This window comes from Rhinoraja longicauda, chromosome 32 (genome assembly GCF_053455715.1).
Source record: "Rhinoraja longicauda isolate Sanriku21f chromosome 32, sRhiLon1.1, whole genome shotgun sequence".
NCBI classification, from domain to species: Eukaryota; Metazoa; Chordata; class Chondrichthyes; order Rajiformes; family Arhynchobatidae; genus Rhinoraja; species Rhinoraja longicauda.
Window position 1 is genome coordinate 4,278,726 of NC_135984.1, and position 25,118 is coordinate 4,303,843.

The 25,118-nt window shown below is 50.8% G+C and overlaps 1 protein-coding gene across 4 annotated transcripts in view; it reads left to right on the top strand.

Annotated features, from left to right (window-relative positions):
• bcl9l (bcl9 like) overlaps positions 1-25,118 on the top strand; it is a 157,062-nt gene that overhangs the window by 116,080 nt on the left and 15,864 nt on the right. For 2 of the 4 annotated variants that reach the window (XM_078426559.1, XM_078426555.1), the window contains exons 4-6: positions 12,125-12,504; positions 21,547-21,666; positions 24,395-24,605. In XM_078426559.1, the coding sequence (XP_078282685.1) occupies positions 12,125-12,504; positions 21,547-21,666; positions 24,395-24,605 (711 nt within the window). The remainder of the gene's footprint in view (positions 1-12,124; positions 12,505-21,546; positions 21,667-24,394; positions 24,606-25,118) is intronic. The other 2 variants (XM_078426556.1, XM_078426558.1) reach the window with 2 other exon arrangements.

Sequence of the window (25,118 nt, forward strand, 5' to 3'; positions counted from 1 at the left end):
ATGGAGGACCGTTCAGGCGTGAGTGGATCGCTTCCATTTGTTGTTCCTTCCTAATTCAGCTGATCTCAGAATAGAACGCTCTCATTTCTCTGGCCCATTCTGCAGAGCCCCAGTTAGCTGCCAGACAGCCACAGAACCACGTCTGAGTTTAGCAAGGAGAGAGCTAAACATGCACAATTTGATGGCATAAACAGCAATGTGCTAAACCACCGGATAATCTATTTAAGAAATAGAGTCACAGAGTGATACAGCGTGGAAACAGGCCCTTCAGCCCAACTTGCCCATACCGGCCAATGTGCCCCATCTACACTAGTCCCACCTGCCTGCGTTTGCCCCATACCCCACTCAATCTGACCTATCCATGTACCTGTCTAAACGCTTCTTAAACAGTTCGATAGTCCTTGCCTCAACTACCTCCTCCAGCAGCTCATTCTGTCCACCCACCAATCTTTGTGGAAAAACAGTTACCCCTCAGGTTCCTATTAAATCTTTCCCCCATCACTTTAAACCTATGTCCTCTGGTTCTCCTTTCTCCTACTCTGGGCAAGAGATTCTGTGCGTCTACCCGATCTATTCCGCTCATGATTTTGTACACCTCTATAAAATCGCCCCTCATCCTCCTGTGCTCCAAGGAACAGAGTCCCAGCCTGCTCAACCTCTCCCCACACCTCAGGCCCTTGAGTCCTGGCACCATCCTTGTAAATCATCTCTGTACCCTTTCCAGCTTGGCCACATCTTTCCTATCACATGGCGACCAAAACTGACAATACTCTAAATGTGGCCTTGCCAACGTCTTAAACAATTGCAACATGACCTCCCAACTTCTCTACTCAATACTCTGACTGATGAAGGCCAATGTGACCAAAGCATTTTTGACCACCTGTTGGCCATTTGGATGCGGGCACAAAATGCTGGAGTAACTCAGTGGGACTGGGTGAGACCTTTAGAGACAAACAGGTGTCAGCATCTGTTCCCCAGTTTAGGACAGAGTAGGGTGATCAGATTAGTTTACCCTGCCAGACCAGTGCCAGTCAGCACATTTTGTATGTTGAGGAAGGAACTGCAGATGCTGGTTTAAACCGAAGATAGACACAAAAAGCTGGAGTAACTCAGCGGGGCAGGCAGCATCTCTGGAGAGAAGGGATGGGTGACCTTTCGGGTCGAGACCTTCTTCAGTCTGGAGCCACCAGTCTGAAGAAGGGTCTCGACTCAAAACGTCACCCATCCCTTCTCTCCAGAGATGCTGCCAGTTAGTCCAACTTTTTGTGTCTATCCCAGGACGTTTCTGTATCTTGCACTGAAGCTTCATCAGAATCTCAGTCCTCGTTTTCAGCTCAAATCAGGATTCTCCCGGGCTGACTGTTTGATGATTTCCTTTTATCAGCTAATGGAGCTGTTAAACTTGAAGCACTAACATTCCCTGGGCAGCACATTAAAAGGAACTAGGAAACAAAGTCTCTCGCAGACAGTCCCCTTGGTTTGCCTGCACTCCCAGGCAAATGTTAAAGAATCCAAAGCAGTTTGTGTTTAGTCTGAAAAGCGTTGAATCTTGTAGCGCTTGAAGGGACTTGAGCTGAGGGACACGTTTAACTTAGCATTAGCCCTCCCGTCTTATCCGTCTCACTTCGCTTTATGATTTGGATTCTGTGGAGCGGCAGAGAGGAGAGTTTATAGATTCTGGCCGCGGCCTGCTAACTTCCTTTTGGTGACAATTAGATCATTTAGGTTTTCCCCAGAGACCCCAGGGGTTCACTGATGTCCAAGATGACTGGCTGTCACATTGCACATTCCCTCAGTTCAATTCAATTCTAACAACCAACGGGCAATGAGTTTGGAAATCCCAATTGATGGGACTGTTGTGTTGAGCCCCTGTCCCACCTAGACGTTTTTTTAGGCGACTAGGCTGTCACCACACGGTCGCTGGGGTGCCGCCTGTTCAATAGACAATAGGAGCAGGAGGAGGCCATTCGGCCCTTCGAGCCAGCACCGCCATTCAATGTGATCATTCTCAATCAGTACTCAATCAGGTCGTGAGTCGTCTCCAAAGAGTCGTAGCGTTTTTCTGGTCGCCGCTGGATTTTGAAATGTTTTCGGCAACTGTTGGTTTGATGCCGATGATCGTAGCTTGACATCTCCTGACGGGGGCGCTGTCGTAGGTTGTCGCCAGGTGACGTAGGTTGTCACCAGGTGCTGACTTCGGTGAATTCCATTGGCGACTACCCACGTCAACCGGCTACAGGTACCAGCATCAAAACCGGAGGCGAAAACGAGGTGAATTGTCTTCAGCAGTCGCCGACAGGGTCGTAGCTTGTCGCGGGTAGACGCAGGTTGACTTCAGTTGGCGTAGGTTGTCACCTGCGTTATCGTAAGTGCGGTCGTAGGTGGACGTCCTAAGTCGCGACGATTGGGTCGCTGGTCGTCGGTAGCTCGCGGTAGCTTGGCGTCCACTAGGTGGTAGGTTGTAGCTTGTCGTGGACATTGTCGTAGGGAGGGTCCAGTCACCGTTTTCTCGCCGACCTGCTACGACTCTGACAGTCGCCGGCAGTCGCCTAAAAAAACGCCTAAGTGGGACTGGCCCTTTAACCTTCCTACAAACCAGAGGATATAATAAATAAAGTTGATGCAGACCAAGCACAGAACTAATTGAGGGTTAATTGGATTGCCTCATTCCCAAGATCAAAGTCGTTCTTTTCTTTTATTTTGCCCTATTAAGTTGTAATTGAAAAGTGATTAATAATTTCTGTTTCACCAGTCTGGTCTGCCCATCCCCTTCATTGCCATAAATCCCCTGTGTTTCCAGTGCATGGTGACCCACTGCTTCATTCAATAGGCATTCCCCACTTCTAATCATCCTTTTCCATATCTTGTCCAAGTTTTCCAGCTTGAATGGTTCATTCACTTTGACAGTCATTGTCCCACGCCCCCACCCCCACCCCCACCCCCCCCCCCCCCCCAACTCATTGCTTTGCTTTGTAGTCTTCTAGTTTTTCAATATGTTGTTGATGTTCTGATGGGTGTTTTTTAGTCGTGTTTCATCTGCAGTTTTTCTGGGATATGTGATTGATAGACACCCAGGTTGCAGCTAGACACAAAACGCAAGAGTAACTCAGCGGGTCAGGCAGCATCTCGGGAGAGAAGGAATGGGTGACGTTTCGGGTCGGGACCCTTCTTCAGTCTGAAGTAGGGTCTCGATCCAAATACATCTCTGGTTGTTGTTACCGTCGTAGCGGAGAGGAGTCGCGTTCTGCTTGTGCAGTTGAGTGACCAGACATGTAGTGTCGCAAGTGTGGCTGGTCGTAGGGTGAATGGTGGCCTTTATCATTGGGTGTAATGCTTGAGGGACAAGGTGGGAAGTCGCCAAAGATCAGTGGACAACCCCCTTCTCCCCTCATGACAGGAAGACATTGACGTTGGTTGAGTCAGGCAGAGTGCCCTGAGAAACTCTTAGGGTTGGGATGCTTGATCTCCAACAGCCACCACTATCTTCCTGTGTGCAATGGATCATTGATCCGCCCGACAGGTTTCCCTTTGAAGCCCATGATGTGACGTTTCACTGGCAATGCTCACTGCACTGGTAGATATTCTGTGGTGCTGCAGCAAGTAAGGATTTCATTGTTCTATCTGGGCTCATGACAATAAAACAATCTTGACTCTTGAAACAAGGAACTGGAGATGCGGGTTTACAAAAATAAGAGACGGAGCTGGAGTAACTCAGAGGGTCAGGCAGTGTCTCCAGAGAACATGAATAGGTGCGTGTTTCTGTCTTTTCACCTCTGGCCTTTGTCTAACCGTCTGCCTCTTAACCCCACTCTCGCCTGTACCCACCTATTGTGGAATGTTCACTGGCGATGTGGAGTTGGGATAGGGATAGACGCAAAATGCTGGAGTAACTCAGCGGGCCAGGCAGCGTCTCTGGAGAGAAGGAACGGGTGACGTTTCGGAGTCGAGACCCTTCTTCAGACTGATAAAGGGGGGGAACTGCAGATGCTGGTTCGATCCGAAGACAGACACAAAATGCCGGAGTAACTCCAGATGGGGAAACAGGGTTTCCTGGTCAGCTCTTACCCGAGTGTGTCTGCACTAATGATGGTGGCGTCTGGAGTGTGACACACGCTCGGCGTGCTGGGTGCAGGCAGCCTGTGCGATCCGCTCTGTAGAGCGAGCGGAACAGGGTTGCTCTGGAGTCTCAGTCGGTCTACTGAAGTTTCCATTGAGTGCAATCTGGAGCTCTTTGATCGTGAAGCATTTGGGTGCATCTTGCCAGTATTTGTGTGCAGGCACGCAGGAGCATACACTATCCATTACGCCCCGCCCCGCCCCACACAGGCTCCACTCCCCCCAGCCTCTCTCTCTCTCTCGCTCTCTCCCTCTCCACTGTTCACCGCCCCACACAGCCTCCACACCCCCCCCAGCCTCTCTCTCTCTCGCTCTCTCCACTGTTCACCATCCCACACAACCTTCACACCCCCCACAGCATCTCTCTCTCGCTCTCTCTCCACTGTTCACCATCCCACACAGCCTCCACACCCCCCAGCCGCTCTCCCTCTCCACTGTTCACTGCCCCGCTCCTCGCCCATTCTGCCAGCGCTTGCTTCTGTAACCTAGACTTTGTAGTTCCCCGTGTCTCCCCTGCACCTTCACATGTCCGGGGTGGGGGAGGGTGGGGGATATACGTCCACAGACACTGCCCCCTCAGCGGCTACGAAGGCACAGCCACAGGTTCCCACGGGCTACTGTCCCCACACCGGCAGAGTTTAGAGACACAGCGCAGAAACAGGCCCTTCAGCCCACCCACTCCGTACCTGCTAGCGATCCCCGCACATTAACTCTATCCTACACACACCAGGGACGATTTAAGTTGATACCAAACCAATTAGCCTACAAACCTGCCCGTCTTTGGAGTGTGGGAGGAAACCGGAGATCTCGGAGAAAACCCCACGGGGAGAACGTACAAACTCCGTGCAGACGGCGCCCGTGGCACGGATGGAACCCGGGTCTCCGGCGCTGCAATCGCTGTAAGGCGGCAACTCTACCGCTGCGCCACCGTGCCGCCCCTGCCCCTGAGACGGGTGCGACGACAACATTGAAGTGACGTTGGTGACAGGTCTCATGAGCAGGCATCAGGTCGGGCAATGATTCCGGGCTCACGCCCCTCTTCGCACGAGGAGAATTACAGATCCTGAACCTTGCCGGTCCTCGTTTGGAGCCCGTGGTGCAATCAGTTCCAGAACTGACCCCAGAGCACATATCTGTACATTTGAACATCTCAGAAGCTGACGGCAAGGAGTATCCATATGCTGCAGAATTTGCATCGCTGTGTGGGTTCAGCCACACAAGATCCAGATCTAAATATCACTCTGAGTTCCTGTGAACTTTTTTTTGCAGTTTTGACAGAAATTAAAAAATAAAAACAGAGAGTGCTGGAAATACACAGCGGGTCGGGCAGCATCTGTGAAAGAAGAACCGAGTTAACCATTCCAGTCAAATTCTTCATCGACATGAAAGGTCGGAACTATTCACACCGTTTCACTTTCCACTGCCCTGTTTACTATTTCTGTGGATACGAGGAACTGCAGACACTGGTTTACAAAAAGGACACAGAGTGCTGGAGTAACTCAGTGGGTCAGGCAGCATCTGTGGAGAACATGGATAGGTGACGTTTCACAGAGTGCTGGAGTAACTCAGCGGGTCAGGCAGCATCTGTGGAGAACATGGATAGGTGACTTTTTGGGTCGAGTCCCTCTTTCAAACGAATAAATTATAAGAAGGATAACCAGAAGAGTTATTAACGAGATACATAATCTTAAAATCTTTTTCACCGTATCCCTCAATGTGAAGAAGGATCCCGACCTGAAACGTCACCTATCCATGTTCTCCAGAGATGCTGCCTGACCCGCTGAGTTACTCCAGCACTTTGTGAAACGTCACCTATCCATGTTCTCCAGAGATGCTGCCTGACCCGCTGAGTTACTCCAGCACTTTGTGAAACGTCACCTATCCATGTTCTCCACAGATGCTGCCTGACCCACTGAGTTACTCCAGCACTCTGTGTTAGCATTTCTTTCTATGTAGTATGTTGGACATAACAACAATGTTAATTTACTTCCACTGGAGGGCATGTCACAGTGTCGAACCAATGGGTAGCAACTCAGCGGGACAGGCAGCATCTCTGGGTAGAGGGAATGGATGCCGTTTCAAGTCAAGACCCTCCTTCAGAGCTAGTCCTGGCTCTGTCCAACAAGGCTTGTGTACAACTGAACATGAACTCGCTGTGATGGGGGAGGCAAGCAGAGGGTTACTGGAAGGTTGAGCCTGGGAGGGTGACTGGGAAATTCAGAGACCATGTCTCGACACCCCCATTGACAAGCAAGCAAGCAGGGGCTTTTCTTGTCCCTTGATACCCTCTCCTGTCACTGGCCCCCGATGTGTACTCAGGCAGCTAAGGGGTTGTGGTGAATAAATGACTCATTGCGTGTCTCAGTAGAAGCTTCACACAGTGGCCAGTCAGACTCGAGACGTTCAACTGTTGTCTAGCATTGTCCACACTATCTGTGAATAACAGACCCATTCCCCTCAATTTAATTTAGTCTAGTTTTGGAATACAGTGTGGAAACAGGCCATTCGGCCCACTGAGCCATCATAGACCACCGATCATTCCTTACGCCAGCACCATCATTCACACGAGGGACAATTGTACAATTACCGAATTACTGAAGCCAATTAACCTACGTATCTGAACGTCTTTGGAGTGTGGGATGAGACCGGAGCACCCGGAGAAAACCCACGCAGTCCACTGGCAGAACGTACAAACTGCGTACAGACAGCACCTGTCGTCAGGATTAAACCTGTGTCCCTGGCACTGCAAGCGCTGTAAGGCAGCTACTCTACCGCTGGGCCTCCATGCCGCCCAATTGTATCTGGTCCTGATGAAGGGTCTCGGCATCGACTGTCCATTTCCCTCCACAGTCGCTGCCCGACCCAGCTGCTCGCTCGTCCGCTCCACATTCCAGCATCTGCAGCATCTTGCATCTCTAACCTCCTTTCCAACCCTACTGCCGACTACATTAGAAGCAAGGGACTACAGATGCTGGTTTACAAAATGGGACACAAAGTGCTGGAGTAACTCAGCGGTTCAGGCAGCGTCTCTGGAGAACAAGGAGTCTAGATATCTCATCCTCTGCGATTGGTTCCAGCGAAAACTTTATTCAGATTAATTCTGCTTCAAATCCTGGAATGTGGTGTAATCTCAGGGTTGCCAAGTGAGGACCTTATCTCAATTCTGCAATTTCCTCCAGTACTTAAAGAATGTCATCTCCCACCGCCTCAAGAATGTCATCTACCACCACCGCCTCAAACGTTCCCTATTTGTTTGGTTCATTATTTCTGTGTCAGTCGATTGCATTCTGAACAAAGTACCTCGCCTGTATGCACCTCAGTGATCTAAGGCGGGTGCCTCGCCAAAAACGATCGCTCTCTCTAACTGCATGTCCAGCTTTGTTGACTGCGTTTAAAGGAGCAGCGATCTGCTGATAACCACTTGATCTTACTGACCAACAGGTCGTTCCCATTCACCTGGTCTGCACAGTCACAGTTTTGTACCCTTCCATTGGATGGCGCGATGCTGATGAGTCGCCATTTCCAAACCATTAAATGGAATGAGAACAGTTTTACACTTGAGAAGATACAGTGCGGAAACAGGCCCTTCGGCCCACCGAGTCCGTGCCAACCACCGACCGATCACCCTGCACACAAGCACTATCCTGCCCACGAGAGGCAATTTACAATTTTACCAAAGGTCAATTAATCTACGATCCTGAGTGTGGGAGGAAACCGAAGCACCCGGAGCCAACCCACGCGGTCACGGGGAGAACGTGCAAACTCCGTTTAGACAGCACCTGTAGTCAGGATTGAACCCGGGTCTCTTGCGCTGTAAGGCAGCAACTCTACCGCTGCGCCACCGTGCCACGCCAAAGTTCTAAAACTATTTTTTTTTGTTTGATTATGATTTTGGTCGGGTATGGTGGTGTTTAGTGGGGCCCAGTTCAGCCTGTGTGCAAGGTCAGATTCCTGTGGGTCACAGGGAAGTGAATGAGAAGGGTTGTATGTTAGAACGTCGGAGTGTTAGCGAGCAAGGATAACAGGGGAGCAAGGCCCTTTGTTTATGCCTGAGATTAAACGCAAGGGTCTGAGAGCTGAATTCCACACATATAAATCGTGTAGCGACAGGCTGTGGTTTGAGGCATGAGTCATGCTGTCGTTTGAAGTTGAGCGAAGGAAGCAATGTAGGTGTGAGGATTGAAGCCCCACTGTGTGCGTGTGGAGGGGGGGGGGGGGAAGGAGCAGGCGGGCAGCACTGCGAGGGCTCGCAGTCCCCTCACCCACCCACCGTGGCACGGCACGCCAATGCTGGGGTTGGAGCTGGACGGAGGTGAAGCCTGCACGACTGGGCTGCAAGGCACACACTGCCGGGTGAGTAGTCCCACAGGCAAGTGACAGGAAGCTTTGTGCAACCAGAGCAGTGCTGTTACAGAGGTAACGTGTGAATCAGACCGTTCCCAAACGGTCGCCCCATTCAGGCAGCTCATAAGCACTGACAAAATGCTGGAGTAACTCAGCAGGTCAGGCAGCATCTCAGGAGAGAGGGAATGGGTGACGTTTCGGGTCTCGACTCATTCCTTCTCTCCTGAGATGCTGCCTGACCCGCTGAGTTACTCCAGCATTTTGTGAATAAATACCTTCGTTTGTACCAGCATCTGCAGTTATTTTCTTACACTTCATAATTACTGAATGACTTTTAGTCTGGTGCGAGTTGGGGATTAAAGAACTCTGCTTTGATTTGTTCTCTTGAACTGTTGACTGTCCGAGCATGGATAAATGTGGGTGTGAGATGTCTTTGGGGAGAGGAGGTGTGTGTGCGTAGGGAGGCTTGTGTGAGCTGTATGTGCAGGTACTGCACTGGCCAGATGTGCACTGTACAGCTGTTGGGTGCAAGTAAGAATTGGTCAGGTGCCCCCATGGCAGATGTTCGCTCTGTATTCCGGTCGGCAGCAGCCAGCTGTTCACAGTCAGTTGACCAGCTGTGGTCTGGCCAGATGTGAACTCTGGAAAAACAGGGCTCAGGTCGCCAACTGTCCCGTATTAGCCGGGACATCCCGTATTGTGGGCTAAATTGGTTTGTCCCGCGCGGGACCGCCCTTGTCCCGTATTAGTAGGGTGGCCAACTTCCTCACTCCCAAATACGGGACAAAGGGTGACCATTGGTAGAGCGGGAGCACGTGGCCGCTGGCTGGGTGAGGTCACGTGGTGCGCAGGGCGGTGACGTTACCTTGTCCCCCGTATTTTGGAGCGAGGAAGTTGGCAACCCCAGCTGTGACCAGGTGTGTTGTACCTGCTTATGAGTTGCATGTGCAGATGGGCCATGTGTGACAATCAGTGACCAGGCTCATCCAAGTGCCAGACCAGGTTCCCCCGTGACTGTCACAAAATGCTGGAGTAACTCAGCGCGTCAGGCAGCGTCTCCAGAGAAAAGGAATAGGCAACCTTTCAGGTTGAGACCCTTCATCAGACAGAGTCTGACCCCTGACTCTACGTCCGAAGATGGGTCTCGACCTGAAGCATCACCTATTTTCATCACTTAGAAAATAAGCATAATTTATTTTCTCCCGGAGTGCTGCCTGTCCCGCTGAGTTACTCCAGCACTTTGTGCCTTTCTTCGGTTCCTTCCCACACAGACGTCCATCGGGACTGACCAAGTGTACTCTGCCACCTGTGACTATCCCTGATTTAACATTGCCATCATCGGCACGAGTCTCTTGTCCCGTATTAGGCCCGGGGGGGGGGGGGGGGGGGGCACTATAGGCCCGGACGCTGTAGGTCTGGACAGTATAGGTGCGTATGCTGTAGGCCCAGACAGTGTAGACCCGGACGCCGTAGGTCTGGACGCTGTAGGTCCGGACAGTGTAGGTCTGGATGCTGTAGGTCTGGACGCTGTAGGCCCGGACGCTATAGATCCAGACAGTGTAGGTCCGGACAGTAATATCGGGGATGCTGCTGTAAGGCATCGAGGTGATTTGGAATGGGTCTGCTGATTGTAGTTATCAGTCAGTGACCTCCCATGTTGATCTTCTGAAAGCTGCACATACCGCTGCTCCAAGACAGATTCCACGTGGTTTCTGCGTGTTCGTCAGTGGGCAGTTTCTACCTGTTCCTTCCTGTCCGTTGGAACAATCTCTCCATGCATTGGCTGTTGCACTTTCTTAGTTTTAGATTTTTAGTTTTAGAGATACAGCGCGGAAACAGGCCCTTCGGCCCACCGAGTCCGTGCCGACCAGCGATCCCTGTACATCAACGCTATCCTACACACACTAGGGACAATTTACAATAATACCAGACAATAATAAAATTTACAATTATACAGACAGCACCCGTAGTCAGGATCGAACCCGGGACTCTGGCGCTGTGAGGCAGCAACTCGACCGCTGTGCCGCTGGGAGCTTTGCTTAAATTTGCATCTTGTACACAGCCAGCTCCCACAACCTGCTGTGTGATAATCGAATTGAATGATAAATGGTAATTGAATGATAAATATCGGCCAGAGCATCAGGAGAATCTCCCAATTCTTTCAAATGGCCCCTTAGAACCCGTTACACCTAGGGTTTGCCAAATGTCCCGTATTAGCCGGGACATCCTGTGTTTTGGGCTAAATTGGTTTGTCCCGTACGGGACCGCCCTTGTCCCGGGGGGCGCTACAGGCCCGGACGCTGTAGGTACGGACAGTGTAAGTGCGTATGCTGTAGGCCCAGACAGTGTAGGCCCGGACGTTGTAGGTCCGGACGCTGTAGGTCTGGACGCTGTAGGTCTGGATGCTGTAGGGCTGGACGTTGTAGGTCCGGACGCTGTAGGCCCGGACGCTGTAGGTCTGGACGCTGTAGGTCTGGACGCTGTAGGTCTGGACGCTGTAGGCCCGGACGTTGTAGGCCCGGATGCTGTAGGGCTGGACGTTGTAGGTCCGGACGCTGTAGGCCCGGACGCTGTAGGTTCGGACGCTGTAGGTCTGGACGCTGTAGGTCTGGACGCTGTAGGTCTGGACGCTGTAGGCCCGGACGCTGTAGGTCCGGACGCTGTAGGTCTGGACGCTGTAGGTCTGGACGCTGTAGGCCCAGACAGTGTAGATCCAGACACTGTAAGTCCAGACAGTGTAGGCCCGGAGGCCCGGGCGCCGCCTAATGGAGGTTGCTACGCAACCCACCTCCTGCCCGGCAGCCGCCATTGGTGGAGCGGGAGCACATGGCCGTTAGCTGGGTGAGGTCACGTGGGGCTAGGGTGGTGATGTCCCTTATTTGGGAGTGAGATAGTTGGCAACCCTACGTCCACCTGATGGGGCTTTGGTTTGATCTCTCTGCTGTCAGAGACACGTCCAACATGGCCGACCACCCCTGGTATTTGCAGCGATCCAAGCCGACGTTTTTGTGCCCACTAATCTGGGATGGGGATTGAACCGAGAACCATCTGATGAGAAGAATCCACCGCCAGCTCAACCACAGCTGATGTGTATAAATCCCTGCAGAACCACATCAAATATCATCGCAGTAGCCTCCAGGCTCTGCTGCCAGCCAGCAGTCTGTGAACTCACTTAGTGCCTTCTTACCCCTTGTAAATTGTGACTTTTGCAAGCTATGTTGGCTCTTCAACTAACCGTGTAAATGGCGCAGCGGTAGAGTTGCTGCCTCACAGCGCCAGAGACCCGGGTTCGATCCCGACTACAGGTGCTGTCTGTATGGAGTTTGTACGTTTGCCCTGTGACCTGCGTGGTTTTCCCAGTGTCCTCCCACTCTCCAGAGACGTGCGGGTATGCAAGTTAATCGGCTTGGTGTAACTGTAAACTGTCCCCAGTGTGTGTAGGGTAGTGTTAGTGCGCGGGGATCGCTGGTCGGCACGGACTCGATGGGCCGAAGGGCCTGTTTCCTCGCTGTATCTCTGAAACTAAACTAAACCGTGCATCGACCGGACGTGGCAAATTACATTTGGTAGCAAGGAACGGGCTTGTTAATTCTTGTCGCGATGGAAAAATGGCGATTCACATCTTATTAAATTAAACTTGTTTTGTGAACTTCTGTCCCGCCAGGTTTTCCGAAAACAGTTTGAAAATAAAACACGAGACAGAAATCCGGATTCCACCGGTGCCGTCGCCAAAAGCCGTGACCAATCAAATGCACCCGGACACTAAGCTGCCCAACCACGGCAAGCCGGTCAACAGCAATGCCCCAGCGCCCAACGCCAGCCAAGGCACGCCTGGCGGCCTGGGCTCAAAGGCCACGGGAGCAGGCGGCCATGGGGGCAAGTCAAGCCAGATCTCTCCCGGCAACTCTGGACTCAAGGGCTCCCAGAACTCTGTGCCCAGCCTTGGAGCTTTGAAAGGGAAGGTGAAGCGGGAAAGGAGCATCTCGGTGGACTCTGGAGACCAGCGGGAAGCTGGCACGCCCGTCATCGATACGGAGTCTAAAGGTGAGTTGGTGCCATCACCCGTGGCAGCCCATCGGAAACGATCAGCGTCGATAAGACACGACACGACACGGTACGATAGGTCCGCCAACAGTCATAAACACACAAAAACACAAACTACATGAAATATTTGATTTGATTTTTTTGATTTAGAGATACAGCGCGGAAACAGGCCCTTCGGCCCACCGGGTCCGCGCCACCCAGCGATCCCCGCACATTAACACTATCCTACACACACTAGGGACAATTTTTACATTTACCCAGTCAATTAACCTACATACCTGTACGTCTGTGGAGTGTGGGAGGAAACCGAAGATCTCGGAGAAAACCCACGCAGGTCACGGGGAGAACGTACAAACTCCGTACAGACGGCGCCCGTAGTCAGGATCGAACCTGAGTCTCCGGCGCTGCATTCGCTGTAAGGCAGCAACTCTACCGCTGGGCCACCGAAAGGATTGGGGGGGGGTGCAAAGATTGGGGATGGGGGTGGGGGAGGAGGAGAAGGCAGTCTCAGTCTACCCCATGACAAATTTAGGGAAATATCGACAGAGAGACTGATTTCTTTATACAGACACAAAGTGCTGGAGTAACTCAGCGGGACAGGCAGCATCTCTGGAGAGAGGGAATGGGTGACGTTTCGGGTCGAGATTCTTCTTCAGATCTGATTTCTTTAGTCAGATGGTGGTGAATCTGTGAAATTTGGTCGGCTGTGGAGGCCAGGCCAATGGATATTCTTAAGGCAGAGATGGATAGATTCTTGATTAGTACGGGTGTCAGGGGTAATGGGGAGAAGGCAGGAGAATGGGGTGAGGGGGGAGAGAGAGATCAGCCATGATTGAATGGCGGAGTAGACCTGATGGGCCGAATGGCCTAATGCTGCTCCTATCAGTTATGAACATAGACATTAGGAACTGCAGATGTAATCTTGTGTGGAACACAGAGTGCTGGAGTAAGTCAGTGGGTCAGTCAGCAAGGAAATAGTTCACCCCCAGCATCTTCAGTGAAATTAGTGTTATAAAACCAGAAGACCTTGAGACATAGGAACAGAATTAGACCATTAATCCCATCGAGTCTACTCCGCCATTCAATCATGGCTGGTCTATCTTTCCCTCTCAACCCCCTTCTCCTGCCTTCTCCCCGTAACCTTTGACGTCTTTACTAATCAAGAACCTATCGAGCTCCACTTTAAAATCGATACACTAAATGCTGCTGTCTTTGGACTTGCAGTAATGAATGAATATGCAAATTGTGACTGCATGTGACAAACCAAAATACTATCCATTCGTCCCCTGCCCCAGCAAACAAAGATGCTCACCATTCCCCCCCCCCCCCCCCCCCCCCCCTCCCCCCCTCTGCATCTTTGGCAAATCTGACCATCAGGCTGCACTCTTACTCGGCACTTATAGGGAGAATCTGAAGCAGTCGGCCGGATCTTGAACATTGAGGAGACTGAGGTCAGAAAGGAGATACAGAGCTTAGTAATGGTATCACTGCGTACAGTTTTGGTCTCCTAATCTGAGGAAAGACATTCTAGCCTTAGAGGGAGTACAGAGAAGGTTCACCAGATTGATCCCTGGGATGGCAGGACTTTCATATGAAGAAAGACTGGATAGACTAGGCTTGTACTCGCTGGAATTTAGAAGACTGAGGGGGGGATCTTATTGAAAAATATAAAATTCTTAAGGGGTTGGAGAGGCTAGATGCGGGAAGATTGTTCCCGATGTTGGGGAAGTCCAGAACCAGGGGTCACAGCTTAAGGACAGCTTAGAACCGAGATGAGAACGTTTTTTTTCACACAGAGAGTGGTGAGTCTGTGGAATTCTCTGCCACAGAAGGTAGTTGAGGCCAGTTAATTGGCTATATTTAAGAGGGAGTTAGATGTGGCCCTTGTGGCTAAAGGGCTCAGGGGGTATGGAGAGAAGGCAGGTACAGGTTACTGAGCTGGATGATCAGCCATGATCATATTGAATGGCGGTGCAGGCTCGAAGGGCCGAATGGCCTACTCCTGCACCTATTTTCTATGTTTCTAAGACAACAGGCTCGCCCTCAAAGTCAGCAAAATGAAGGGGCTGGTTGCTGGCTTCAGGAGGCCTGATGGAGTACGTGGCCCTGTCTGTATCACTGGTGCTGCTGGTGGAGATGGTCATGGGCTTCACGTTCCACAGCGTAAATACCACCAGCAATATGTCCAAAACCAATCGCATTGATGCCATTGCCAGGAAAGCACAATGTAGTTTCCGTCCCCCACCCAAGTCGCACCAGCTCCTCGTTTCCACAAACTGAACAATAACCTGCTTCCTTCATCATCGTTTATCATCGTTACTTTTTTTGCGTATCTTTCATTCATTGTTCTTTATCTCTCTACATCAAAGTCTATATCTCTCGTTTCCCTTATCCCTAAGCGGTCTGAAGTTTAGTTTAGAAATACAGCACAGGAACAGGCCCTTCGGCCCACCAAGACCACGCCGACCAACGTTCCCTGCACACTAACACTATCTCAACACACACTAGGGACAATTGACAATTGTACCGAAGCCAATTAACCTGCTCACCTGTACGTCTTTGGGCTGTGGAAGGGAACTGGGTATCCCGGAGAAAACCCACGCAGGTCATGGGGAGAACGTACAAACTCCGTACGGACAGCTCCCGTAGTCAGGATTGAACCCGGGTTTCTGGCGTTGTAAGGCAGCATCCCTACAGCTGCTACATCCTCAAAAGGCTCAGGAAATTCAGCCTGTCTCCAGTGACTCTTACCTAATTTTTGCACGGTGCATCGATCAGCGCATGGTGGCGGCACGGTGGCGCAGCGGTAGAGTTGCTGCCTTACAGCGAATGCAGCGCCGGAGACTCAGGTTCGGTCCTGACTACGGGCGCCGTCTGTCCAGAGTTTGTACGTTCTCCCCGTGACCTGCGTGGGTTTTCTCCGAGATCTTCGGTTTCCTCCCACACTCCAAAGACGTACAGGTATGTAGGTTAATTGACTGGGTAAATGTAAAAATTGTCCCTAGTGTGTGTAGGATAGTGTTAATGTGCGGGGATCGCTGGGCGGCACGGACTCGGACTAAGCTTGGCAACTGCTCACCCCAAGGCTACGTGAAATTGCAGAGAATTGTGAACGTGCCACAGTGCATCACACAAGCCCGGCTCTCCCCCCACCGCCTACCCCAGTGACTATCGATATCTCACACTGCCTCAGCAAAGCACCAACATAATCAAGGACAAAGCCCACCCTGGTCATTCCCACTTTGCGCCCCTCATCTGCTGGGGAGAAGATGCACAACCTTGAAAGCAAGTACCACCAGTTCCTAGCACAGCTTCCTACACACTTTAATCCCACTCTTAAAAAGGTCTCGTGTGTGTTGAGGATGAATTTGCATCTTTCATTCATTGTTCTTTATCTCTCTACATCAATGTTTATTTCTCTCGTTTCCCTTATCCCTAACATCCCTAATCTTTCAAAGGTAGACACAAAATGCTGGAGTAACACAGCGAGCGGGTCAGGCAGCATCTCAGAAGAGAAGGAGTGGGTGACGTTTCGGGTCGAGACCCTTCCTCCATCTTCCTCTTTGAAGTCCTTGAACTTTTTTTCATTTACACTTTCCGATACAGATGTTTGTTGACATCAATGTTAGAGACTTGATACCAACACCAAACGCAACGAGCCTTCAACAAGGGATCCAATGACTGAACAGGTTGGGTCTCATTTCAAGGCTGAGGTTTCTCCAAGATAGACACAAAATGCTGGAGTAACTCTGTTGGGTCAGGCAGCATCTCTGGAGAAAGGATGGGTGATGTTTCCGGTTGGGATCCTTCTTCAGACTTTCAGACCCCGAAATGTAGGCCTGAAACATAGACTTGGGGTGAGGAGGACGAGATAGATCAGCCGTGATTAATTGGCGGAGTAGACCTGATGGGCCGAATGGCCTAATTCTCCTCCTATCACTTATGACCTTATGACTTCCAGTCCGAAGAAAGTTCCCAACCCAAAACGTCACCCATCCTTTTTCTCCCGAGATGCTGCCTGACCCTCTGAGTTACTCCAGCACTCAGTGAAACGTCACCTATCCATGTTCTCCCCAGATGCTGCCTGACCCTCTGAGTTACTCCAGCATTTTGTGTCTCTCTTCAATGTATATGGGCATCTGCAGTTCCTTTCAACACACTTGAGATTTTCCTATCCAGGTCTCTGTCCAAATTGTCTTAATCGCCTTGTAGCTTTATTACATACACTTCACAGACCCACTAAATTGTTTATCATTGGCGATCTATATTCTGTCCACTCATGTGTCATTAGTGCATGTAGTGAATGGCCCATGTCCATACACTGATCACTGCAGTAAACCATGGATTGCCAGCCATCGTCCCAAGAAAGACCCATTTATCCTTACCGTTTCCTGTCTTTCAACCCATGAAAGTACACAACCCTCAATCCCATCTGGTTTAGTTTTGCACACTATCCTCTCATGTGGGACTTTATTAAAGGCCTTTTGCACCAGAAAATCCAGATGCACCACACTCACTAGTTCTTAGATTTTTTTTTAGATTTAGATTTAGAGATACAGCGCGGAAACAGGCCCTTCGGCCCACCAAGTCCACGCCGCCCAGCGATTCCCGCACATTAACACTATCCTACACACACTGGGGACAATTTTTACATTTTACCCAGTCAATTAACCTACATACCTGTACGTCTTTGGAGTGTGGGAGGAAACCGAAGATCTCGGAGAAAACCCACGCAGGTCACGGGGAGAACGTACAAACTCCGTACAGACGGCGCCCGTAGTCTGGATCGAACCTGAGTCTCCGGCGCTGCATTCGTTGTAAGGCAGCAACTCTACCGCTGCGCCACCGTGCCGCCCGTCTGTGCCTAGTTCGGTCTTATCTATTCTGTCAGCTAGATCCTCACATAAAGGCCCCAGTACATTTGTCAAACACTATTTCTCTTTCATAAATAAATGCTGACTTTGTCCAATTCTGTTGACATTTCTGGGGTATCCTGCTGATGAGTCTGAGGAAGGATCTCGACCCGAAACGTCACCCATTCCTTCTCTCCAGAGATGTTGCCTGTCCCTCTGAGTTGCTCTAGCATTTTGTGTCTATCTTCGGTGTAAACCAGCGTCTGCAGTTCCTTCCTACACTAATCATTTCGCTCAGTATGAGCTCTGGAATTTCTTCACAACTGATGTTGGGCTAATTGGTCTGCAGGTCCCTGTTTTGTGCCTCTCCCTTTTGAATAGCAGGCTCACATTTGCCATCTTCCGATCTCAGGGAGGGTTCTGTAATCAACAGAGGTTTAGAAGATGACAACCAATGCATCTACGACTTCTGTGTCTGCTACCAACAGCCAGCAATGTAGATTGTCAGACTCCCTGTAGAGTTATTAGTCTTCCAATACATTAATTATTCCAACACCTTGGTTAACTAGCACTAATTTCCTTTAGTTCCTCTTTTTTATTAGACTTTCTTCCCTTGCATTTCCTGGAAATTATGTGTCCTTCTCCATTAAGTTAAAACCAAAGTATTTGTTTAATTGCCCTGCCACTTCTTTACTCCACATTTTATAAATTTTCACATTCCTGACTACAAGGGACCTACATGTTTCTTCACTAATCTTTTTCCTTTTGCTGTCCACTTTTGTAGATGGTTTTGCTGTTCACTTTGCTGCGCCTTTATTCTTATTCTCCTTATCAAAGTCTTGGGGGTTTTGTTTGCTTCACGGAGTGTACAGATCTTGGCGGCCGGTAAGGCTGGAGGAGTTTGTGGACTTTCCAAGAGCTAGAGTATAGTCAACAGTGGAAGTTCTTCCTCTTATCGTGTCCACACATGCTAGATATTCTGTTTCGGCCAAAACTGAACACAACTCTGAGCAACTCTGGAGTAACTCTGACCTGCTGAGTTACTCCAGCATTTTGTGAATAAACAACTCTGAGCAATATCATTGTTCTCCACGAGGTTCTCAGCTTTGCATTTGTGCTCCAATAGAGGACATCTCAATAGGTGCTCCGTAGTTTGTGGTTCAGTGCCACATGTACAGATGACATCTTCAGCGTCTATACAACCCGACTTCTTGAGAATGGCTTTACAACGACCAGTACCAGCTCTCAGTCTGTTGAGGCATCTCCATTCAGCCCAACTTGATTCGGCCCCAGGACGAAGTTCTTCTTTGGCACTTAAGGACATGGACGTCGTTGATGGGAGATTGGTTAGTCTCTCTTCCCACAAAGCAACTCTAGTACCGTCAGCTTTAGCTTTTGGTTCAACCTCGTCGAGGAAGCTTTTCCTCAACAGTGGAAGTGAATTTTAGCATTGGGGGAAATATTGAAGAGGGAGCCATTGTCGAGCTAACCCGGGATGGCCCCCAGATTTATGGTTGCCAACTTCCTCACTCCCAAATACGGGACAAAGGGTTACGTCACCACCGCCCCGCGCCCCACGTGACCTCACCCAGCCAGCGGCCACGTGCAGCGTAGGGTATGGACAACCTCTGTAGGAGCTGCTTCCAGCGCCATTTCTGGAGTTACACATTTGTGATATGGTTGATAAATGATCTCACAGATGGCAATACTGGACTTTTCTGTCAGACTGCAAGCACCATATACATATTTGGCCCATTTAAAAGGCGCTGCTAATTTTAGGTAAGGTTAGATCTGGGTGGGGTCGCCAACTGTCCCGTATTAGCCGGGACTTCCCGTATTTTGGGCTGAATTCGTTTTGTCCCGCACGGGACCGCCCTTGTCCCGCATTAGTAGGGTTGCCAACTTCCTCACTCCCAAATAAGGGACAAAGGGCGACGTCACCGCCCCACGTGACCTCACCCAGCCAGCGGCCACGTGCTCCCGCTCCACCAATGGCGACTGCCATTGGTGAAGCGGGAGCACGTGGCCGCTGGCTGGGCGAGGTCACCCTTTGTCCCTTATTTGGAAGTGAGTAAGTTGGCAACCGTAAATCTGGGGGCCATCTCATTCAGCAGTCTGCACCAGGTTGTTGGCACGCGATCACCTTAAGGATGAGACTCTAGTTTTCTGCAACTGTGAACAAATCAGAAAGCTGGCGATTGGGAGAGTTTTTTTAAAAATTAGCTTAATTTAGGCCTTTAAAAAAAAAATGGTGCTTTTGATTTTGTGGTGCTTCTGTATTGGAAGTGAGAATGGTGCACTTACACAAACTGACTAGACACCCTGTGAAGGCAGACACAAAATGCTGGAGTAACTCAGCGGGTCAGGCAGCATCCCAGGAGAGAAGGAATGGGTGACGTTTTGGGTCGAGACCCTTCTTCAGAGGGAACGGGTGACGTTTCGAGTCGAGACTGTCTGAAGAAGGGTCTCAACCCGAAACGTCACCCATTCCTTCTCTCCCGAGATGCTGCCTGACCCGCTGAGTTACTCCAGCATTTTGTGTCTACCTTTGAACTAAACTGAATCTTGACTGTTGCCAGGAGGAGTGAGAGGGGAGGGATTGCAGATGCCACCACTCCTGGCACACTGTGGCCAGAATCTGGATTTTTTTTTAAGGCAGAGATAGATAGATTGTTGATTAGTGCGGGTGTCAGGGGTTATGGGGAGAAGGCAGGAGAATGGGGTTGAGAGGGAGAGAGATGGATCAGCCATGATTGAATGGGAGAATTCTGCTCCTATCACTTATGAATTTATCCCTCCAACCAATTGCTGATCCTTTTTTATATTTCTGTTGCTTTGGAGATCTTGCGGAGTGCAGATTTACTGCCACATTTCTTATTTTCGCCACTGTGACTACATTTCTTTATTGGCTGTGAGTTTGGAATGCCCTGAAGTTAAGACAGACATCATGTTCAGCCAAAGTTGAACGCAGAATCATTCCACAGACCCCCCCCCTCTTTTTCTCCTTATTTATTTATTTATTTAGTTGAGCGTAGTTTAGCGATACAGAGCAGAATCAGGCTCGTCAGCCCACTGAGTCCGCACCGACCAGCGATTCCCACAAAATAACACTTCCATGTGCCAGGGGCCATTGACATTGTTACCGACGCCAGTTAACCTACAAACCTGCACGTCTTTGGAGCGCAGGAGAAAACCGGAGATCCTGGAGGAAACCCACGTGGCCGCCGGGAGAACGGACAAACTCCGTACAGACAGCGCCCAGAGTCAGGATCGGACCTGGCTCTGTGGCGCTCCGTGGCAACAACCTTACCGCTGCGCCACCGCGCCCATTCCTGATGGCTCCGGCTACTTGCACTGACCAAGATGCTCCACAAACCCATTGCCCCTTCCTTCTGAATCACCAACCACCTCAAACAGCACAGCTCACGCGGACGGTTCTTGTTTCTGGCGGAATGCTGTCCTCCAGTCCTGGTGACAGTAAATGAAAGCACTAAGCTCTATCTTCCCCCCAGTCCAGTGTTTCTGTGGCAGTTCACATGGCCTATTGGTTAAGGAAGCTTCGATGTGTCTCCATTAAGATGTGTTTAAACTTTCAGAAGGCTCCTCGTCACAAAAAAGGGACTCATTTTGCTTTGTGTGTCTGTGTGCGTCTGTGTGTCTCTGTGTGTGTGTGTGTGCGTCTGTGTGTCTCTGTGTGTGTGTGCGTGCGTGCGCGTGTGTGTGTGCAAGCAGGTGTGTTTGTGTGCAAGCAGGTGTGTTTGTGTGTGCATGTGTGCGCGTACGATTGTGAGCGTATGTGTGCGCTCGTGTGTGTCCATGTGTGTGCGCGCGTTTGTGTGTGCGCCTGGGTGCGTGTGTGCTTGCGCGTGTGAGTGTGCATGCGCGGGTGTGCACTCGTGTGTGTTCATGTGTGCGTCGTGTGTGTGTGCACCTGGGTGCGTGTGTGCGTGTGAGTGTGTGCGTGTGTGTGCATGTGCACATGTGCACTCCTGTGTGTCCATGTGTGCGCTCGTGTTGTCCGTGTGCGCGCGCCTGTGTGTGCGTGTGTGTGTGTGTGTGCGTGTGTACGTGCCTGTGTGTGCGTGTGTGTGTACGTGCCTGTGTGTGTGCGTGTGTAGCATGATCCTGTGATGTGGACAACCCCCAGCCTGTGACGGTGTGCTTGTTATCTGTGCTTTGCTGAGAGTAGATGGACCCCCGCGCAGCAAGCGACGCTGTGTACTGGAACGCAAACAGCCCTACAGTGGGGACGAATGGTACTCGGGACCAGACAGCGAGGACGAGGACAAGCCCAGAGTGGCGGCGCTCAGTAAGTAACCCACGGACAGAGTCGGCAAACGCCTGGTGGAAACCATTCACTTAGGAACCAGTGTTGAAGTCAGCAAACAACTCCAATCTTCCATCAATTACTGGCCAATGTTTAGTTGGACTGTAGATGGGCGGTTACCGATTAGTGAAAGGCCTGGATAGAGTGGAGGAGTCTGAAGAAGGGTCTCGACCCGAAACGTCACCCGTGCCGCTGAGTTACTCCAGCATTTTGTGTCGATCTTCGGTGTAAACCAGCTTCTGCAGTTCCTTCCGACACATGGATAGAGTGGATGTGGAGAGGATTGTTCGACTAGTGTGAGAGTCTACGACCAGAGGTCAAAGCCTCAGAATTAAGGAGAAGGAGATGAGGAGGAATTTCTTTAGTCAGACGGTGGTGAATCAGTGGAATTCATTGCTACAGCAGGATGTGGAGGCCAAGTCAATGGGCATTTTTAAGGCAGAGATAAACAGATTGGTGATTATTACAAGTGTCAGGGGCTAGGAGATAGATCAGCCATGATTGAACGGCGGAGTAGACTCGATGGGCCGAATGGCCTAATTCTGCTCCCATCACTTGTGAATTTATGAACGCAAAATGCTGGAGTAACTCAGCGGGACAGGAAGCATCTCTGGAGAGAAGGGATGGGTGACTATTTGGGTCGAGACCCTTCTTCAGACAGGGGAGAGGGAAACTAGGGAAAATTAAAGGGTACAAAGAGCATGTAAGGTGTGAAAAGGACAGATCAAAGCGGACGGTTGTCAAGGAAGTTCACTGTTGGCTGAGGGGAAGGAGACAACGAGGCTTACAAACGATAAAATTAATCAGGAGTTAGACCACAGTCCACATTTATCTCAGTTCTATGTAAAGGAAAATAAACTGCAGATGCTGGTTTAAATCGAGGGTAGGCACAAAATGCTGGAGTAACTCAGCGGGTCAGGCAGCATCTCGGGAGAGAAGGGATGGGTGACGTTTCGGGTCGAAACCCTTCTTCATGTGTTATATATATGCCCGCCCCCTCCCCTGCCATCAGTCTGAAGAAGGGTCTCGACCCGAAACGTCACCCATTCCCTCTCCCAAAATGCTGCCTGACCCGCTGAGTTACTCCAGCAATTTGTGTCTATCTGTTTATCTGCTTTGCTCTGCACCTCCTTGTGTTCCTGCCCCCCCCCCCCCCAAATGTCAGTCTTCATTTTGAGATCTTCCATTGATTCCTACAACCAGAAAGGGTTTTTTTTGGGAACCAGATGTTTCCAGTGGCCTTTGCAGGGGGGTGTGCTTGGTGACACAAACACCGAGTGCCTTCCATGTATTTTTAAGGATATGTTCCACCCAAAGACAGTTTTTGTACCACGAGGAAACGTTATGGGCAAACGTGGATCATATCTCTGCTTTAGAAGCAAGTAGACAGGTACGTAGACAGTGGGATTACGGGCCAAACGCAGGCAAGTGGGACTATTATAGATGGGACATGTTGGTCGGTGTGGGCAAGTTGGGCCGAAGGGCCTGTTTCCACGCTGTATCACTCTGTATGACTGTGCTTCTGCATCTCCAGATATATTTTATTTTAGTTTATTGTTAAGTGTCACCGAGGTACGGTGAAAGCTTCTTTGTTGTTGCGTGCTGTCCAGTCAGCGGGAAGACAGCGCTGTACATGATTACAATCGAGCCGTCCACAGTGGACAGACAGATAGATGCAGGATCAAGGGAACAACGTTTGGCAATCCTAGCCTGCACCGCCACCTGGAGGCCATGCTCTGTATCGGAGACTCTGAAAGAAAATCGTTAAAGCAAGCTGTGTTGGGTCTCGACCCCAAACGTCACCCATTCCTTCTCTCCAGAGATGCTGCCTGTCCCGCTGAGTTACTCCAGCCTTTTGTGCCTTATCTTCCATGACTTCTTCTCCCCTACTCCCCCTCTCCCTCCTCCCTGTGTCCCAGCCCACTGCCCCTCTTCTTTAACCCCCTGCCCCTCCAACACATTGTATGTCATTTACATTGGCTGATGTAATCCTGCTCAAGTATTGCCCACGACCACATGCGACGATGAAAGATTATATTAGAAACATAGAAAATAGGTGCAGTAGTAGGCCGTTCGGCCCATCGAGCCAGCACCGCCATTCAATGTGATCATCCACAATCAGTTCCCCGTTCCTGCTTTCTCCCCATATCCCTTGATTCCATCGGCCCTAAGAGCTACATCTAACTCTCTCTTGAAAACACCCAGTGAATCGGCCTCCACTGCCCTCTGAGGCAGAGAATTCCACAGATCCACAACTCTCTGGGTGAAGAAGTCCTAAATGGCCTACCCCTTATTCTTAAACTGTGATATTAGCACATTTTGTGGTCACACCTCCACCACCCCCCACCCAGCTCCTACCTCTCTGTTTACCACATACACCATACAGTCTGAAGGAGGGTCTCGAACCCCAAACGTCACCCATTCCTTCTCTCCAGAGATGCTGCCTGTCCCGCTGAGTTACTCCAGCATCTTGTGTCTATCTTTGTTGCAAACCAGCGCCTGCAGTTAGTTCCTTCCTACACACCGCCTTCTCCCCTCTGCTTTCTGCACCCTGCAGCCGTTCCTTGCCTCTTGCCTTGGTTCCAGGGCTCGGGCCCAGAGGGTGGGGGGGGGGGGGGGGGGGGGGGAGCAAGGTCCAGTGGGTAAGGAGCACCGGTGGGGAAGGCCGAGGGCGGGATTGACTCTCTTGTCTTTTTGCTCTCCGCTGCAGATTGTACGGTGGTGGAGACGGCTCTGTCGGGGACTGTCCAGCCCTCCCCCAGCTCCAACCCCCTGCCGCCCGTCAGCGAGAGTGCCCCGTCCAGCGCCCCTCACAACCCCACAGGTGGGCCCTGCCAGCACCCGGACTCTGGCAACACCAGGAACCCCAGCAAACCACCCTCCCAGTTTGTGTACGTCTTCACGACTAACCTGGCCAACATGTGAGTGTGCGGAGGGCACGTGAACGGACAAGGGCCACAAACCGATCAGTGTGGGGCGTCCGGGGTTTACGGGGAGGGGGCAGGAGAATGGGGTTAGGAGGGAGAGATAGATCAGCCCTGATTGATTGGCGGAGTAGACTTAGACAATAGACAATAGACAATAGGTGCAGGAGGAGGCCATTCGGCCCTTCGAGCCAGCACCGCCATTCAATGTGATCATGGCTGATCATTCTCAATCAGTACCCCGTTCCTGCCTTCTCCCCATACCCCCTGACTCTGCTATCCTTAAGAGCTCTATCCAGCTCTCTCTTGAATGCATTCAGAGAATTGGCCTCCACTGCCTTCTGAGGCAGAGAATTCCACAGATTTGCGACTCTCTGACTGAAAAAGTTTTTCCTCATCTCCGTTCTAAATGGCCTTGATGGGCAGAATGGCCTGATTCTGCTCCTATCATTTGTGAATTCTCGGGAAGCTCGAGCGCAGTTGAACCGAGGCAGAGGTCGACAATGGAAG